The following is a 19,593-nucleotide window of genomic DNA, read 5'->3' as shown; positions in this document are numbered from 1 at the left end:
TTGTTTAATTACTGGGACATAGAACATTTCTGGAATAGCACAGTAAAAATTTGTATCATCTGGTTCTAAAACATGGCATGGGGGAGTGGAGAAAATAGGAAATCTCAGAACTACTGTCAGAATATGGAGGGTTCTGAGATGACACGTTTGTGGTAAAAGCTTGGATAAAAGAACTGTGATTTATTTTTCCTTTTGTACAAGCCAAAGGCAGGCAAATTTAAACCTCTGTATTTCTGAATTAGAGCACTCTTCAGGCTAAGTATTTAGAATCTTTAAGACTTGATATCAATACTTTGCAATGTAATTGCATATGCTTCTAGAAGCCTCATGCTCTTCTTCTTAATTGCAGGACTGTGATAAAACAGTTCCAAGGAGCACACCTGGAAGGTAGGCATTCCTTTACTTTCTATGCTGCAATCCAATGGTAGTGATGTTTGGTCCAGTCAGCGCTTCTGGCTTGATCTCGTTTCTAAAATCAGTGTTAGTTGTTTGTCTTTGATTAGACCAGAAGGTGATTAGAGTTTAATCAGTGGCCAACACATACTCTGCAAATATTATACTGACAACATTGTGAAGGGAGGAGGGGAACAAGGTGAATTGTGCTCAGTTGAACTCTTTAGCAAATGTTAGTTAAAATATTACATTTTATTCTTCCTAATGGAAGAACTTCCAGGATGCCTTTGCACTGAGTAATGTTTGTTTATTTTTCTTCCTTTTTGTTTTCAGTAGTTCTGAACCTTCACAACATAACAGTGAAGGAGCAGATAATTCAAGGGATGACTCAAGCAGCCACAGTGGGTCTGAAAGCAGTTCAGGATCTGACTCTGAAAGTGAAAGCAGTTCCAGTGATAGTGAAGCTAATGAACCATCACAGAGTGCATCCCCTGAGGTAGGATTTGTCACGCATTTGGGCTGTCATCAGGCATTAATCCTGAGTTTTAAAAGCAGAAAAAAATGAACATGTTCTCGGTCTCTTTTTTTTTTTAAACAAAAACTTGTCAAGTGTAGAATTATTTCCACATATTTCCACATATTCTTTTGCTAAAGTACCTGTAATTTGACATGATAACTATATTTTCTATAAGCACACATTTGCTATTTGAGGTGATTTTTACCATAGTTATCTGTTGGAGTGCAGAAGACATGGGAACAGTAGCTTAAAGACCAGTAGCTTTTAGTCTGGAATGCCATGGCAGCAAGTGCTTCCTGTGGACTGCAGTTCTTCTGATTGAAGGAAAAAGCAGACCTGCTATCTGTAGTTATATGCATTTTTCATTAGTTACTGACCTCAGATGCTCGAGTGCACCGCTTGCTTTGGCTTGCAGCACAGTAGGGCTGCAGAAAAGATGGAAGCCACGTGAAACACTGTATCTAACAGTGCTTTATTGAAATTTGTTTTTAGCCGGAGCCACCGCCAATAAACAAGTGGCAACTGGATAACTGGTTGAACAAAGTTAATTCACATAAAGTGTCACCAGCTTCTTCTGTGGACAGCAACATCCCATCCTCACAAGGCTACAAAAAAGAGGGACGGGATCAGGGAACAGGAAGTGGGTACGCTGATCAAAGCGGATCCAAGGACTCGATTTCTTCAACACCAGGGCGAGATTCCAAACCCACCCAAAAGGGCTCAGAGAGCAGTCGTGGCAGGCAGAAATCACCTGCCCAGAGTGACAGCTCAACACAGAGGAGGACCGTGGGTAAAAAGCAGCCCAAGAAAGCAGAAAAGACATCTGTTGAAGAGCCTAGAGGAGGTCTTAAAATAGAAAGTGAAACCCCAGTAGACATGGCAACAAACATACCTTCAAACAGGCATAAGGCAGCCACTAAAGGTTCCAGAAAACCTAATATAAAGAAAGAGCCCAAATCTTCCCCTCGGCCTACAACAGAGAAAAAGAAATACAAGGCTTCAAGCAAATCTGCCCAGAAATCCAGGGAATTCATAGAAACAGATACCTCATCCTCTGATTCAGATGAAAATGAAAGCCTGCCTCCTTCATCACAAACACCCAAATACTCCGAGAGCAATAGGACTCCTGTTAAATCTTCCATGGAGGAGGATGACAGCTTTTTTCGGCAAAGAATGTTCTCTCCTATGGAAGAGAAAGAGCTTCTTTCACCACTCAGCGATCCTGATGAAAGGTACCCACTTATTGTGAAGTTGGTACCTTCACAAAATGGATACCTGAGCCTCTTATCAAGAATACCAGGGAAGCCTTACAAGGATGCTGATGTGCCCAAAGTGGAAAAGAAAAATGTGCCAGAGAAGCATGCAAGAGAATCTCAGAAGCAGCCTTCTGATAAGAGTTCCACAAAAGGCAAAAGGAAACATAAACAGGTAACAGTATCGTAAATAAAATCTTGCCTGTTATCTTAGCCTTTTAGTATCTTGCTAAAGGGGTTAAGCATATGGCCCAGTAACCAATGTCATACCTCACTGCAGTGGCTCAGTAATTTAGGAGATTACTTTGCCTACCTATTCTATGTAGAATAAATTGATCCTTCCTGTGCCGTTGTAATAGGGAATATTGGAGTTTTCATTCATGAAAGGCAGAGGGTTGTACCTTTAGATGTGTTAGCACTGTAGCTTGCATTCCTGGAGGTAGCACAGATTGTGTATCCTCTTAAACTCTTCAACTTTAGGATTAGGTTTATATAAAAATCTGGTCTTCAACATCTCTTACAGACTCCATGGGTTTTACAGTTCCTGGCATTCATAAGACACCTGTGTTTGACTCCCCAGCATAAAATCTGATTTCGTACCAAAGCCTTTGGCAGATTTTTGTTATTTCATAGTGATATGCGTGTTATAAAATGAACAACTTGAGACTGCCACTTTTCAAATATATGATACAAGGTAGTTGCTTCAGGGGATGTTTCTGTAGCCTGTACAGGTATTATTCTGTACGCTGCAAGACGCCCACTGAATTAAATCCGTTAAATGTGAAAAATTACTGTCTTCGTGAAGTTGTAAATGTAGACATTTATCTGGATGTGTTTCTTGTTTGCTGTATTCAGAATGAGGATGAAAACAGAGCCAGTGAAAGCAAGAAAACAAAACTGGAAGAAAAAGCTCCATCAGGACACAAGACTTCTAGCAGTAGGGAGTGAGTATCTTGCCTGTCTTTTCAGCACTGAAGGCTCAGAGTGATCAAGGAGAAGACTCATGCCTGTATCCATCTCTCCCTTACCTTCTTCTCCTTCCTCCACAACAAAATGTCTCCTTACTAATCAGTGGGTAATATTTCATGGTTTCTGATTCTTCAGTTTGAAGTTTCCATTAGTTGTTGGTGGAAATTCATATCCATAACTGAAAATATTGACTAGGTAAACCCTACTATGAAGGGTTCACCTTTTTCAGATCAAACAACAGACAGCTGATATAATTATATCATGGAAAAAAAATTCTCTACAGCGAATATTTGTTGAATTACTGATGTGTGAGAAGCTGCAGCTTCTGGCTACAGATGCTAGAAGTCTTTCTGAGTTAAATGCCTTCTTTGTTTCTGTTAAGAAATGTAGAAAAAATGGATGCTCGTCTGTCATGTTTTTTTTCCTTTAGTACTGATATTTTGTTTTGTTGCTGGTGTGATTTTCTGAAGGGCACTTGGTTAAATGCAACAAGATGGTTTTTCAAAAACTTCATGTAAATAGTTATTTTGTGTACTGTTCTCTGTGAAAAGGGATGCCAGAATTAGCAACTGGAATCCTCAGCAGCCAAGGTAAGACTGTACCAAAAGGCCAATGGCGTCTGGAGAACAGTTATCTGGGCCATCTTTTTTCTGAGCTGTTAGGCTGACTTGTCTGCAATAGACAGACTGGCGCTAATGCTGGCATTCATTTCTAACATTACAAGTGTTTAGGGTGTTTTTAAGAACTGTTGAGGGATGTGGTTTTATGGTTAGAACTTGCCTTCTGCGTTTTCAGGTCAGAACAGATAAAGTGATGAAAACTAGTTTAATCAGGCTTCGTAACGTTTAGTTACTGTGGTGATAATTTGCTTCCTCTGAATCTGTCTTGCTATGTTTAACATTAAAAATCTTGTTTTATTATTTTTTTTTGGGGGGTGGGAAAGGAGAGGGAAAAGGCTTAAATGGGGGAAGGGTGTGGAGAGAAAAAAAGAAGTGATGCTGGATTTTTGTTTTATTTCTATTTTGAAAAGTAAAAAACAAAACTGAATGTATTCATTTTGCCCAGGTCTTTAAAACCAAGTGCTGTTAAAGAGAAGGATTTACTGCCATCTCCTGCTGCCCCAGTCCTTCAGAAGGATTCCAAACAAGAGCACGGGTCCCGGAAGAGGACAGCCAGTCCGTCATCATCCTTGAAGTCCAGCAGCAATGTTAGTAAGGACAGCAGCAGTGGCAGTAAAAGCTGCTCATCTTCTAAACAGAGGAAGATAGAGGGAAAAGGTTCTGGCAGTGCTAAAGAAACAAAGGTAAAGGGCTTGTTCTGTGAATGCCTTGAACTTATTTCTTGGCTTTGCATTTTGACGTGCAGTGTCATCTAAATAATTTGCAGTTGTTGAAATGTAATTAGTTTCAGATTTGCCTTGTTTCGTACCGTGGTGCTTAGACTCTAAATTGGAAAATAACTTAGGAGAGATTGTCGAATGCTAATGTTTATTCCTACCAAATATTTATGTTAATTACTAAAGTGCATTTAGTCATCTTTTGATGACAGATGCTGCGTATTTGCTGTTTAATTTGTTAATGAGAAATATCACTACAGATCTGCTCACACTGAATGAATAATGAGGTTACTCTTATGTCGCTGGAGCAAGTACAGATCTTGTCCTCGTTTTAAGGAGAACAGGAGCTGGGTCCGTGCACAGTGCTGAGATACAAAGCTGTGGCTCTCATTTTTCACCCTAGGATTCTAGAAAGGTTCATATGATTCCAGATCAGGATGGTACAGAGCTCTCTGTGGTTAGAGTAGAGAAAACACTGTGGAAAAGGTGATGCAGAAAGTGTTTTTTAAGCAACTTAGATTAAGAACATATGTAGTTGAAGGGTTTCAAAAACATTATAAGATGATGATAGTGTAAGGTCATGATATGTAATGTGCTTTTTCATTAGTATATAAATGTGTATTACTGGACAGGAGTAAACTTGTGAGCACATCTGGGTATCTTCATAGAGTAATTTCTGTTGTATAACCAGATTTGAGTGTAATATGTTCAAGTTGGAGGGATTTCACCTTTATCTTTGGGATTCCAAATGTACCATTTCTCCTTGATTGCTCTGAAGTGTTCAGGAAGGGTAATTGATTTGGGGAGGAGTGAAGCAGCAAATTGCCATCGGCAGTGGCAGAAAGTAGCTTAGTCATTAGGGTGGAGTCCATGCAATATTTAAACTGGGAGACCTGCTGGATTAATTTACATGCCATTACTGTGAAATTTTAGAAACCTGGGAAGGTTGTGTGCATCGGTGTCTGCACTTACAGGAAGCCTGTAGATAGCAGATTTGCATCATAGACTGCTGCTCTGGCCTTTCCTTATTCATCAGCATAGAACTGTCCCTAAACCAGCTGTTAACTTGTTTGATGTTTTTCTTTTCATACTTTGGAAATGCTGCATTTCCCTGCATGTTTTGGTGGTGTTTTATGTTACACTGGTAGTTAGGGCATTGCTGTGCAAGTGCAGTGCCTCGCAACTTTGAGATCCTTCTAATTAGCAAGGATCTGATAAAGGCAGGTTATTAAATACTCTGTGTAATTGGCCTTCGGTCACGATGACTCCAAAGAACTGAAAGCACACTGAAGCTGGGAAATTGCCTTATGCTGTTGATCTAGTGAGAAGAGATTCACTTAGAATTCACAAGATGTTTTGATGTCCCTTCTTTAGCCTGAAGTGTCACATTGAGCCATGTAAAATTAAGGGGAGCAAGGGCAGCATGTTGTGAAGACAGCTGTTATTTCTCCTTGAAGTTGGTGTTTCTGAAATACTAATCTTTTCTACCCAGAGACATTCAGTAGTTTATTGTTGAAAGACATGAGAAGTCATAGAAGTATATATAGCCTCTTTGTTCAGAGTGGAAAATCATGATTTAGCAATAAGGGAGATCTCCTAGTGTAGTAGGGCTCAGCTTAATTATAGCCTCTGTGTCATCCCCTGTGCCAGCATGAGATGAAAGCCTCAGGGAAACTGTGTTATTGTATGGTGAATGGCAGCTAAAGCAGCTACTAAACTGAACTTACTGCTTACAGAGTGTGAAATCATGGGAAAAATGTGTACAGTAAATTCCTCTTTGTCTTTGAGAATATAAAAATAAAAAAAAAGTCTTGACATGATTCGGTGACCATTTTCCTTTCAGGAGAAGATTCTGAACAATTCATCGAACTGCCCTCCTGTTTCTGCTCCATCTACAGAGAGCTCAAAGTCCAGAAGAGCAAAACTTGTTTTTGATGACAGGTAAGAAAAGCAGAGGGTGCCTTTCCCTTTTTGGGGGTGCTAATCTTGCAGCACAGTGAGCTCTTCTGTGGAGAAGGGTTGTCCTGTTTGCTTCACAAAAGATGCTGAATACTAGTTCATGCTCTGGAGATCTGCATGCTGTTCTGCAGCAACGTGCTTCTCTGCCTGCTTTGTGCACCAAATATTTGGCAGATGGTGCACTCCTTGAGGAGAAACTCTAGTCTGCCCTGTGTGTTCCTGCAGAGCGTGGATGGACCAAACAGTAGATCTAAACAGTCCAGGGTTGTCCTGTTTTTAAGTGTTGATGTATCCATCACACACTTTCAGGATATCACTGCTGCCTGTTCTCTTTTAACAGAGTCTGCTTTGCCCATGGTGAGCAGTTGTTGTCTTTGGTAGCAAAGAGGAGCCTTCATTTTTTGAACCCAAATGGGATTGTGATGCAGTACCTCCTGTTATTGTAACTTGAGTTAGAGGGGGATGAAGTGAAAGCTGTAACATTAACAAACTTTTGTCATAAAAGGAAGTACAGAGTAGGTGGTCTGACTCCTTAAATGTGTCTTCTATTGTAGGACTTACTCAGCTGATCATTATTTACAGCAAGCAAAGAAGTTAAAACATAATGCAGATGCATTGGTAAGCAAATCTACAATGTTTATCCAGTATTTGCACATTATGCTGGAGTTTGTTTACTGCTTGTGCTGTGTTGCTGCCTGTCTGTACTAGAACTTTCTGGTATTTCCTCTCAATATTTTCCTTATTTTTTTTTATCCAATCTTCTCAGTCTGACAGGTTTGAGAAGGCTGTGTACTACCTAGATGCAGTGGTGTCATTCATTGAGTGTGGGAATGCATTGGAGAAAAATGCTCAGGAATCCAAGTCCCCGTTCACTATGTATTCAGAAACTGTGGAATTAATCAAGTAAGCGCTGTAAAGCACACACAGAACTCAGATGGTTGGGGAAGAGGGCTGGAAATCAAAGCTTCTGCATTTTACTCATGTTCTGCCACTAACTTTTGGAGTCCCTTGCTCTGCACTAAGAACGGATCACTAGCCACTTTGTTCCAGTTACTGAAGCTTCAAGTGTATTCTTGAGGGCTGAGATCCTTTATTCCAAAGTTTGTGATGTCTTAACAATTTGTGACATGTGCAGAGCAGAACTATTCCAATTATTGCCTAGCCACGTTCTGTTTAGGGTCTGAGGGAAAGACCTGAAACAGTGAAGGAGTTGAAAGTTGAATTTCATAAGAACTTGGTGGCTGATAAATGATTGTATAATGTTTCATTTACTTGATAGTTTTCTTGTTGGTGATTTGTTTATAGGTACACTATGAAACTGAAGAATTACTTGGCACCAGATGCTACGGCTGCAGACAAAAGGCTAGCAGTGCTTTGGTACGTGTATCCTGAACTTTATATTACACACTGATTAATTACACACACAGATTTCAGTCTGTGAAATGCTGTCTTACACTGAGTTTTCAGGTGTTTTGAACCAAATAGGAGTTTTCTGTTTGACTGTTCAGTACCATTGATGCTATAGATCGATTACTGTAAGGGCTTGTTAACAACAGCAAAGTCTTTCAGCTATTAAGAAAATGACTGACTGACTTCAACTTTGACTTCCATAATGTTCTGTCAGTTACTGCTTTTATTTTAGAACGTGATGTCATTGGTAACTTGTCGCATGCAATGGAATTGTTAATATGGCTAAAAATGATAGAGGTGCCTTTGTGAATTTCATTATCCTTAGTGTTTTGATAAAGTTACTGTTGATGAACTGAGCTCTTCATTTGCTCTCTTTGTAAATTATAGTGTTCCAAAATAACAGACTACTGTTGAGTTGGTTGCACGGTCAGCTGATGTTGGGCTGTGACCTAAATGCTTCGGGAAACTTTGAGATTACATTAACAAGCAAACTGTTGTCTGGTCTTGGCTTTAATTTTAGTAAAATAACATAATCAGAGCACACTGCTTTACTCATTTGAATGAATTTCCAGTTCTGTTTTGAAACTTTCTTGGAAAGGAAACTATCTATTGGATTTGGGAGGAGTAGCAGAAGGAGGGTTTGGGGTCTTTGCTGTGTGTTCACACAGTGATATGGCAAAACTTGAAATGGCTGTTAAGAATTGTCATTTGCCTTCTGGACTAATTAAATGGCTGCAGCAAGCAGTTGAACAAAGCTGACTGTGTCAGGTGGAAAAGGGAGGGAGGACTATAGCAGCATGCACCAGATTCAGTGTGTCCTGACATGAGAAAAAAGTGAAGGCTGTATCAGTAAAGTCACTGCAACCTAGTTTCAGCTTAAGGCACAAAACTGTTCTTTACTTTCTTGAGAAGTAAAGGTGGTGTGGGACTTTGTCTAGTTACAGTTTGACAGTTGGCTGTTTAGTGTTGGGAGAGAAAAGCTTTTAAAAACATGGGTACTCCATTTTTGACTTTTGGTATGTTGTGATAAGCTTGACTTTAACTGGAAATGTTTTGTTGTTCTGTCTTTGGTTAGTCTTCGGTGCCAATCTCTACTATACCTAAGGCTTTTCAAACTGAAAAAGGAAAGTGCATTGAAATATTCTAAAACTCTGACTGAACATCTGAAGGTAATTGGATATATATTTTCTTCAAATATTAAAAAACTAATCAAATTGAAGCTCTACATTACTTAAAATTCCTCTGCCTGGTGTTCAGATTGCTGCACGTGAACTTCCAGTATGCCCTAATTTAGGAATGGACCTTGAAAGTACATTCAAGCTGAGCAGTTTAAAGCTGGGAGGATACAGCATGACTATGATGTCATCAACCCATTGGTCCTAATGATAGCTTCCTATTAATATTTTGGTGCAGCTTTTAGTAAATTTAGTTGGCTTCAAAGAGAATTTTAATTTTGTTGTTGATATAACAAAGTTAAAACTTTGCTGATTTGTGTCTTAGTCATCAGTGAAATGGATGCTTTTCCCAATTTTGAAAGTACTTTGATATTATTTAGGATATTTTGATATTATTATATGCTTAAAAGAAAAGCCATGAGAACTCATGTTCAGAAATGAGCAATTAAACAACCAGATAAAATATAATTAGCTGAGGTATAAACATACGTTTACTTTTTCCCAACAGAATTCCTATAATAATTCTCAAGCACCGTCACCTGGTATGGGAAGGTAGGTAGTAAAAGTTTACCTGTATTTCTATGTTTATAGCTCATTCTCCACATAAACTGTGAGTTTGAGGTGCTCAAAGAGCAGCTTTTACTTTCTTGAGCTTCTGTTGTTTTTGTTCTAATTTCTAATTGTTCTAAGGTCTAGATTTTGATCCCTTTGTTCAGGTAAGTGTTCTGATAAGAGGTTGAGAAATGTGCTGTACAGAGATATTCTCAGGCAACTCCTTGTTGGGAGGAATGAACAAAAAACTTCTCAGTGTGTCCTTAACACACAGGTCACTTGTCTCAGTGGTTTGTTGTTTTATGTAATGCTTTTGCTCTCAAAACAATAGCTTTATTAGTGCTGCAGTGATGCACTTGTAGCCCAGATGGCTACAAGTGCTTTCACAGTAAGCTCTTCCATGGTACAGCAGTTTACTTCTGTTCTTGAAACCTGACAACAGACTTTTTATAGATTACTCTATCAAAACAAAACAAAAACCAGAATTTTAGGAGGGCATTTCAGATATGCATCATGTTATTTGAAAATACAACAGCAGTATAATTGCCTTGCTTTAATTTTTTCATTATTACTATGTGAGGTTCAATTTATTTAAACAACAGATTTGATTGAAAGATGCTGCATGTTGATTTGGCTGTGAGGCTAAAATACAGGAGCTGGAGGAACATGAGAGGTTTTCAAAAGCTCACTTGTTTTAGGGCCAGTCCTGAGTTCTCAGTGTGTGAAGTAGGAGTGCCTTAGCATCCCATGTTCTGAGCTGTAGGAAGACATTTGCATGACACACCTGACATATCTGTGTGCGTGTTTTACAATGTAATGTTTTCCTTTGGATAAGCAGCAAGCCTGTTGGTATGCCGTCTCCAGTCTCTCCAAAGCTGTCTCCAGGGAATTCAGGAAATTACTCCTCTGGGGCAGCCAACCCTTCAGGGAGTGGGTCTTCGGTGACGATCCCCCAGAGGATCCATCAGATGGCAGCCAGCTACGTCCAAGTTACATCCAACTTCCTCTATGCCACTGAAATTTGGGACCAAGCTGAACAGCTGTCTAAAGAACAGAAAGGTAAGGGTAGGCAAAGCAAGTTGTAACCTAAGATGTATACATTGTGTTAAATTCTAACAGGTTTTCAATTTTGGAGTTAACAGTGCATAATGATAAATAATTGGGTCCTTTGTAAAAGAAAGATGGAAAGTAATTCCTTTGGTGACAGCGATGCTCTGGGCTGGCTGTCCTGGTTGTCAGGTGGTGTTGGAGATCTAACATTTCCTACCAGCTATGCTTAAAATAAATAAATAAGTCTTGCATTTCCTGCAAGTTTTTCTCTTTAGGAAGTAGAACTTGGTGCATTTCCTTTTCTGAAATCCTGGAGTGAATATACACATTCGAGGGAGAAGGCCAAGAATGCTTTGTAACAGTTAGGCCACAGTGTAATTATGCTTACCTTCTGCAAAACAGTAAAGAAATGGGCTTAGAAAGGATCTCTTTCTCTTTCTTCTGCCATCTTCAGCCGTCTTTCATTTCTTTTGCCTTGATCTGCAATGTTTGTGCTGAGGTGGTGTTCTTTTAGGGAGAGCAATATTTCACTTACGGCAGCCAATGAGAACGACTGTGCCTAATTTGTGTTTCTGTTGTTTTAGAGTTCTTTGCCGAACTGGATAAAGCTATGGGCCCTCTGGTTTTTAACTCGAGCATCATGACAGACCTAGTGCGTTACACCTGTCAGGGACTACACTGGTTGCGCCTGGATGCCAAGTGATACTTCGAACTGAAGGAATGGAAAATTGAACACATTTTTCTTGCTGCCTCTGATTTATCTCCACAACACTGTGTCATGTCAATAAGGAAGACTGCCATAACACATTGCTTAGTTGACACTAAAAACAAAGAATGCTTTCACATGTCTCCCATCTTGATTTGTGTTTTGTGTTTTAACCCAAAACGATCTTGTTAATGAACTCCTTCAGTATTCCCTTTTTAAGTTATTTAAATATTTTTAAATTTGCGACATATAAAGGTGTAGCTTGGCTAATCTATCATGGATGGATCAGTCATTGGAATTCCCGTCACAATACGTAAATAGTCGGTTTAAATCCTATTTATTTTAATTTTTTTAATTTTAATTTTGAAAAGCCCAGTTTTTGGGTAGTTTTTAGCTGTTTCTTCCCTAAATTTTACCCTTCCAAGTACTTAGGAAAAATTAAACATAGACACTTTATTTAAGTACTCTGTGAGCTTTGTTACTCTGTAATGTCTTGTGGTGGTAGAACCTGTAAAAGGAATTAGGATTGATAGGTTCTAACGTGTAGAAACACCATACTTTTCATGCCTAATGCCTATGATCAACTAATAAATGACAGCTAGAGTTTTATTATTGCAGAATTTGTACTAAATAGAAAAAATTCCAGATATTCTTCTACGTATTAAAATACTTCATTTAAATGAATTTTAAAGAAATTTATATGGACAAAAAATTTAGCTGGTTCTGACTTGGGTTGCTTTCAAGGCAGTTTCAAACCATTGGTTAACACTATAGCAAATCATGAAACAATTTGAATGTAATATCAGAGTAATGGTGTAGGGATGAACTTCGGTCTGATAGGAAAGGCATATAGGAAAGGTTTCTGAAATGGACAATCTTGTGCTTTTTTTTTAATCTCTCTTCATTTAAAACGCATTTTGTTTGTCATTTTTTGACACTTGCAAAATCAGCAGTTTTGTGGTGAAAAAAACCAACAGTAGTTAAATTCCTACCAGAACTGCCATTTGCAACTTTCTCATTGACTGGAAAATCAGGAATCTTAAGTAGAGACGGAGGTCCATTTTTTTTTCTGCCTGAAAAAATGTCTGGTGGTTAATGGACACTACAGCATAACAGTGCAACAGCCATTGTGGGGTGGGGGAGCACACCTGCTATTACAGGGAAGTTGTCTAATCGTTTTGATGCAGAATGGATTTAAAACTTGTATTTACCCCATGTTAATGAAGGTCCCATTCGTGTTTGATGCATTTGATGGAGCAGAATATTCATTTGAGAGGGAAGCGAGTTGGTGTAACAGAAACAGTTTATGGAGTTGCAGTCGACTGCTCTCAAAACCAAAGTACCTTTCCACATGAGGTGCTTGTCTGAGTCAAAGGTTTAAAATGCTACTGCTTTCAGTATTGCTTAGTGCCCCTAACATGTCTGGTGTGCCTTATGCCTTACTTTTAGATGAAGATTTTATGAACTGTTTACAAGATGTTTTACAGCAGGACCAGGTGTACTGTATGCAGTGGTCTTCTGCAGTACTTGGGTAAAATTCCATTTCTTTTTCAAAAGTACCAGTGTCTGTCATGCAAACTGACTTCTCATTGCAGTGGTCTTCTAAAGAGTCAAGCTCTGAATACTTTAGAGTGCGATTGTGGAATGCTGCTTTGTTTTATCTCCCATTTAACCCTTAGTTCTGTACCAGAGATGAACGTGCACGTTCAGGAAAAAATATTGCACTAAAGTTTTGTGTCATCATGGTTAAGTGCCAAAATCATGGCAACCTCGAAAGAAGGAATAGAATTCTACGCTACTTAGTACTGCAGTATGTCCTATGGGCTTTAAGAGTTTAGAAGTTTTGAAATGAGTAACCTACTAAAAGGTAGCTGCATATTCGTAGAGCTTCCTTTGTGTTCCAGCGTGTTTTGTACTTCCAGAAGAGCTTTGCTACATACGAACCAACATGTGTTTGGTTAGCGGACCTGTGACTTTTCCTGTTAGAGCTGAATCACTGATCAGGTCTGTTGGTTGGAGCATCCTTTTTATTAAATCACTGTGCAAGATTGCATTCTTTTCGTGTTTGCTGTTAGAGACAAAACTCTGTACCCTCAGACTCTGCATCCTGGTTAATAGGACACTGTCAACTAATTTTTCCTTTAATACTCTAAAGTGCCTAGCACTCTTTTGACGCTATATAAAAAATACGTTTGTAGGAGTTGCATTCATAGTTGTTTTTTTTTGTGTAGTGCTGCACCGGCCGGTGCGGCTGCTTCCAGCTTGCTCCTTTGTGCACCGTGACCATGACTGTAAGCAGGAATGGTCTCATCTCTGGGAATTTATTTTCTCTTTTTATTTCCTTAGAGTCCCACAAATACCTTTTAGTGTTACACGCAGTTGTCTCTTACAAAAATGTTTTGCTTGTCCCCAGGTCAGTGGGTCTTTGGGTAACTGAAAGACTTCTTACATTGTGTTAAAATGTGGACCTGGAATGGCTGACAGAATCCGTCACAGGGAAACATTCCCTGGAGTGCTGCCCAGGTTTTCTGTCTGTATGGGAGATACACAGTGGTCTTGTTATTTGAAAAATGCCTTACTCATCTGTGGCTATTTCAATCAGAGACACTTAATTTCACGCTTCCAAAAGCATATCTGATTTGGGCTTTACCATTGTTTCTAAGACAGAAGTTGTGTACTTTGTCAGATTTCATAGCAATTAAAAAAATGCAAATACTGAATATGCTTCCATCCCGGTGCCACGATGCAGACTAACAGTCCAACTCTGTCCTTTTGTTAACCTCTACACAACAGCAGTGGAAATGCAGACAGCGTCAGCACTAAGGCAGGCTGCGCTGGTGGCTGAGGAGGGGATCCCTCACTCCCAGCTTCCTCAACGATTCCCTAGACGATTGGATCTTAAGCACATATCAACACTGAGATCTTAATTCCCTTACCGAACGTGGTCCCAGTTGGTGAATCTTAAAAATGGCTTAATCAGACTAGGCTTGCTCAGATATCACTATTATTTGGATTTGCTGTGAAACTTGCAGGTTCCTAGATGGTAAGGTGCAACCATTTATACTTATAAACAAATCTTCAGGACACCAGAGTAAAACAGCCCGATACTTTTATTTTGATTTGAAACTATTAGCCATAAAGTAGAGCGTGTGAATGGCTCTTCTTGGCTTTTGATGGCAGTATGCAATTTGTATTGTATGTGTCTTTTAACATATATGTATATATATATGAAATCAGTCTGTCCAAAGTATATGTTATACTTGTTTTTAGATTATGGTGCAACTGACTATATTGATATATTATTTATTGAGTGCTGAGTCACCATCTTACTGGTGATAAATCTTGCATATTATACAGGAGTGCAATGTATATTCCTTTAGATTGCTGAGGCTTGAATGCTGTGATAACAAAGGAAAAGAAGAAGAAAAAAAAAAGCCCTGAAATGTATTTATGAATGGCCCCAACATACAGAGTCAGTACTTTATGGGAATGATGTGCTTGCCCGGGGCAAGTAAAATAAAGCCGTAGGCAGATAATGATGTAGTTTTCCAGAATGGGAAACTATTGGAAAAAGAGACTACCTTTGCTGTATTTAATATTTCAGTTACCTAACAGATATTTACTGTCACCGCAGCGTTTATGTTAAGGGCCTGAGCAAGTCAAGTTTGAATTACCCATTGGGGAGTAAGCAACTTCCAAATTTCTAGATTTCTGACAAAAATTTTGGTCAGGGTTTAAATTATTCCATCTAATGAAACAGTGTTATGGAAACCTGTATGTTAATGCTGGATATCTTGAAGTGTGAAGACTAGCCAAAGCTTTTGGTGGCCAACTCAGACAAATACAGAGCTGTTCCAGGAGGCAAATCTCCACAGTGTGAAAGTTACCTAAAAGCAATCAATCAATCAGGGAATCGTGATGTATGTCAAACTCCATTACTTTTCAAGGAATTGGTTTCTGATGCCACGATGCCATTTGAAAGCAGCGGTATTGGGGGTGGGGGGAGGCAGGGAGGGAGGGCTTAGCGATGTAATAAGTACATTTTTCTCTCAATACGAGCTCTGGTCGTTGCTAGATCAGCTATCGACAGCATTAGTTCTTTGCTCTCTGCCGATCTCAGCTGAGTTTCAATCGAATACACTATACTGAACAATTTGAAACGCTGTGTTACAGCGTTAGGGTTTATATAGGCCATCTTTATGTAAAAGTTTTAATTTCATCTGGAAACTTAATGGAAACGTACCTACTCCTGTCATACCTCTCTGCGTTTGCTATTGGAGCTGATACGGGCAAATTGGAATGCAGTGTTCCCCGACTTGGTTTTTATATGCAGCCCGGGGAATCGGTGCTGTTGGGTGCACAGTACTTCTGCAGCGCTTCTTTTCGGCTGCATTGATGTTACACATCTGAAAACTCAACTCTAAGGACCAGGCGTGACTTTTGCAAGCACAGTTCCTGACATTTGTATCTGGTCCCCCTTTTAAATTGTTTTAAGAAATTTTGTATATGGAGGATAAAGTGCTTATATATTTATTAAAAATCCTTTATCTTAATTGAAATTATTATTTGATGAAGAAGGGTTTTTTGGGGGGAGGGTTTGTGGGTGAGGGAAGGTAACTTTTCACCTGTCTCTTATAAATGAAGCCCTTGTGAATCATACAGAAAGGTACTGCTAGTAACTAATGGGATGTCTCTGTTTCACACTTTGTACATGACAAGTCCATGTGTTACGTTTTGTTTCTATGGGAATATTTAGGCGTCCGTCTTCAACCAAAACCTAAAGAAACACACCAACTGTGATTTTATTTGTTGCAATACATTTGAAATTTCAAAGGGTACTTTGGGGCTCAAATTAGGATTTCTAAGTCAGTATGTGCATTTCACGTAATAAAGCTGTTAATGGTGAGCAAAGTATTATATACTAACTAGATTTTTTCCACATCTGTATAGTATATTCTATGTATTTTGTGGTATTGAGATTATAGAAAGTTTAGTGTCTGAAACATGCGTTTAATGTGTATTTTTAAACAAATTTATGGCAATTAAAATATTTGGAGAAAAGGGTATCACATTTCAATTTGTAAAGATCTTTTTAACTACTGTGTCATTAAAATGCTTTGTACAATGCAAAACTGTAACTGGAGAAACTAAGTTTAATAAATATCAAATAGATTTTCTGTATTAAACTTCAAAGTGGTCCTGTCTGTTGAAAGGGCTGCGTGCTCCCTGCTGCTGTATTTTTAAGCAGAGGTTTCTTTTTTGACCCCAGCACTCTGCATAACAAGGGAAGATACCGTCCAGTATGTGAGGTATGTTGAAATAATGGGATTATTCAGACGGGGAGGTCAGCTTGGGACGTAGGCAATTTTGATTAGAAATAATTTAAAAGTAAATACTTCTTCCAGTTATCACCAGATATATTTAGTATATTGAATCTGCTAGCACTATTATTATCAGTTTGTTTGCTCTCTCTTCTAACAGGCTTTTATTTGAAGTCCGGCTAAGAGTTCAGCTATTGAGACTGAAATGAGACAGAAGCGTGATCAACTTTACACACTTGCCAGGTTGAACGATAAATGTCTAAAGTCCACTGTGAAATAAGCACTTCTGCTTGAAGTGCCTGATGTGCCGTCAGCAGACACTGTGGTCACAGGATGCAAGGGGAAACCCAGGTAGTTTGCGGAATATAAACTTTTAATACGCACCTTAAAATAAATATATATATATGAACAATTACAAACAAAACAAACATGAGATGCAGAGTCCTTTTATTGAGCTTGGCCATCCTCAGTGCGTGCTGCAGAGGTACAACCCCGGTGAGCGAATGCTCTCCATCTTTTTGAAGTCCTTTTACCAGTTCCTGTGGCAGGAAAGTCGAATGTACTTGTTGCTGATTTGCTGTCGTAGCTTCTGAGTGGTCAATAAATACGTCACAAGTAGAGCTGAGCCGTGGCAGCAGTAACAGCAGTGGGTGTTCTTAGAGGCAGGTCACTCGGAGGCAGTTCTAAGGAAGCAGCGGTTCTTCCTGGAGGACAAAACATCATCAGGCACTGACAGCTCAGACTGGCGGCCATGTAGGGCTTACACAAGTCTATCCAGCCCTAGCGGTGCTCATCTTACTCAGCCATTGCAGCGGTGCTGCTGTTATCTCGCTGGCTTAATTCAGTTTGACTTTATTCGTTTTACATTCTTTGCTTCTCATGGTAACTGCAAAGAACAGCTTACCCAGGTCTGACCCAGTAGTCAGATAGTGGCGTACAAGTTACCCATAAGAGACACCTTTCTGTCTATTTATCTTCCTGTAGCTGCTGTTACAGTTCATCCATACTAGTTGGTAGAACCACAAGAAGCATTTCAAATGCATGCAAAAGAGGAGCCTGACTACCATTTCCTGTAGCATTTGCATCTAGATGATGTATATGTTCTGCTCTTCTTCCATTTGCTTTCTGGCAGTACAGTAGGTGCCACAAAATCAGCTTTCAGTCACCAAGTAACTTCAACATCACTTTTTATATGGATTTGGACAATTTACTCATACTTCGTGTGCATGGCAACTGAGGAATTTTTGCTTTAGTATTTTAGCTCTCTTCAAAATGAGAGCTGAACTAGTCCCTTTTAATTAATATATGCTTTAAAGTGAATTATTTTGGCCTTAAGGATTAATTTTTAAGGCCTCAGTACCTAAATTCAGTCTCTAACTCTGTGTTCTTTTTTCTCTTTCTAAGATGACTTTTCTGGGGTTGCACTGCAATGGCTCAGGCCTGTCATCAAGGGCACTTGGACTCTGTTCTGTTTGTACTGCCAACAGAAGAGGTCTCAATCTATTGCTCCATCCTTATTCCTGGCATCTTTTTCTTTTATGCACAGAGTTAATCTCATATCTTAATTGATTGAGAAGAAGTAGGAACTTCCTCCACATAACACAGTATCAAACGTCTCCAAGCCATGATGTTGATTAGGGTTAGTACCTGCATAGCATTGTAATGCATTCACTGTTATCCCTACATGAGGCTCCAACGGGTCTCAGTGAGACTCCTCTCCAGAAAGGTGTCATCCGCTTCTGTCTCTGGAGGGGCTGTGGTTGGTGCAGGGAAGCAGAGTGTGCCTGGAACAGAGCAGCCAACTGTCAGCAACATGCAGCAGCAGTGGGCAGAGGGTCATTTTGATGCTCGGGTCAATCATCTTAAGCATTACTAAGTGAAGGACTTTAAATCTTCCTTGTTTTCAGACATTGCTCTCTTAAAGCATAATTGTTTGTATCCGAGTCCTAAAGAAATAGTTATTAAAAATCAGCATTTTAGTTACTTTGGGAGGGAAGGCACAATTACTCTGAAAAGTAACTGAGCAAGTGACCCATCTTCACTAGGCAGACACTCTGCTTCTTTGGGATGCTGAGTCCCCCAAAAGAGCTCTACCCACACTGCTGACTCCTGCCAGTTCCTCTCGTTCATGCACGTCTTTGCTGTCTGACGTCTGAACTAGCACTTCAAACAGTAATCTGTGCTTACCTGACTGAGCAGCAGTGAGAAGAATAAAAGGAATGCCATGCTTTTCCAACAGTGCATCTTCACAGGATGAGCTGCCACTTCAACTGTAGGAGCAGCTGTGGGTGGAGGAGGTTGGAAGAGCCCCGAATAGAACTTCCCAAGCTACAGCCAGATTTTTATAGGCTTCATTCTCTTATCGTTGCATCAGCTGTCAGTCATTACAGGAACAAAGTTCATTTAGGAGCAAGAGGGAATTACAAAGTTAGCATCTACTGAAGCGATCTGGTTCAAGGCCTATCTATCTAGCTAATGATTTACTCTCCTTCCACTTGTACTTTGTCTGGTCAGCTTACCAGATTTGCCAACTGTTCTTTCTTTAACACCTATCTAGCATGTTACCAGAACTCCCTTGTGTGCCTGCAAGTAAAAGTGTGGGTGGCCAACAGTCTCATGGTGAAGATCAAAAAGCCATAACCTTATTTGACTTCTGTGACATTCACAGCATGCACAGCTCTGAGTTTGCCAGCTGGGAGGTAAATACTGCTCTCCTGAGAGTATTTTGAGCAGAGAATCAAACTTTCGACTCTGCTTCTCATTCTTGGTGTGTGAAAGAATCACAAGCAAATAATTTAACCTTTATTCCCACAAAGCAGTACTTGAGAATCAGATATAATATTTTCCATGTGGGGTTTGGAATGTCAAAATAATGTTATTACTTGGTAGGTAAATCACAGATCTGTCCTTTCAAGGATCCTCATGTGCAGTTAATCTCTAGATAGCTAAGCA

The 19,593-nt window shown here is 39.5% G+C and overlaps 2 protein-coding genes across 4 annotated transcripts in view; one reads left to right on the top strand and one right to left on the bottom strand.

Moving 5' to 3' along the window:
* Positions 1–16,513, top strand: part of LOC146752880 (AF4/FMR2 family member 4-like) — a 36,991-nt gene extending 20,478 nt beyond the window's left edge. For 2 of the 3 annotated variants that reach the window (XM_085531207.1, XM_085531209.1), the window contains 13 exons: positions 350–387; positions 727–889; positions 1,403–2,338; positions 3,019–3,107; positions 4,198–4,435; positions 6,312–6,409; positions 6,982–7,045; positions 7,194–7,330; positions 7,733–7,804; positions 8,913–9,006; positions 9,521–9,564; positions 10,403–10,623; positions 11,199–16,513. In XM_085531207.1, coding sequence (XP_085387333.1) covers positions 350–387; positions 727–889; positions 1,403–2,338; positions 3,019–3,107; positions 4,198–4,435; positions 6,312–6,409; positions 6,982–7,045; positions 7,194–7,330; positions 7,733–7,804; positions 8,913–9,006; positions 9,521–9,564; positions 10,403–10,623; positions 11,199–11,317 — 2,313 coding nt within the window. In that variant the 3' untranslated portion in view covers positions 11,318–16,513. The remainder of the gene's footprint in view (positions 1–349; positions 388–726; positions 890–1,402; positions 2,339–3,018; positions 3,108–4,197; positions 4,436–6,311; positions 6,410–6,981; positions 7,046–7,193; positions 7,331–7,732; positions 7,805–8,912; positions 9,007–9,520; positions 9,565–10,402; positions 10,624–11,198) is intronic. The other variant, XM_085531208.1, reaches the window with a different exon arrangement.
* A 480-nt stretch (positions 16,514–16,993) lies between these two features.
* LOC146752879 (liver-expressed antimicrobial peptide 2-like) lies at positions 16,994–18,979 on the bottom strand. Its single transcript, XM_085531211.1, has 3 exons — positions 18,829–18,979; positions 18,289–18,425; positions 16,994–17,345 (listed from the first exon to the last, which is right to left on the bottom strand). Exons 1-3 carry the CDS (start codon positions 18,883–18,885, stop codon positions 17,309–17,311), a joined length of 231 nt encoding a protein of 76 aa, XP_085387337.1. The 5' UTR covers positions 18,886–18,979; the 3' UTR covers positions 16,994–17,308.
* Positions 18,980–19,593: the final 614 nt, after the last annotated feature.

This window comes from Coturnix japonica, unplaced genomic scaffold, assembly GCF_054131305.1.
Source record: "Coturnix japonica strain WE unplaced genomic scaffold, WE-NBRP24 Scf040, whole genome shotgun sequence".
In the NCBI taxonomy this organism is placed as follows: Eukaryota; Metazoa; Chordata; class Aves; order Galliformes; family Phasianidae; genus Coturnix; species Coturnix japonica.
Note: the sequence above shows the minus strand (reverse complement) of the source record. Positions and strands in the feature narration are given on the sequence as shown.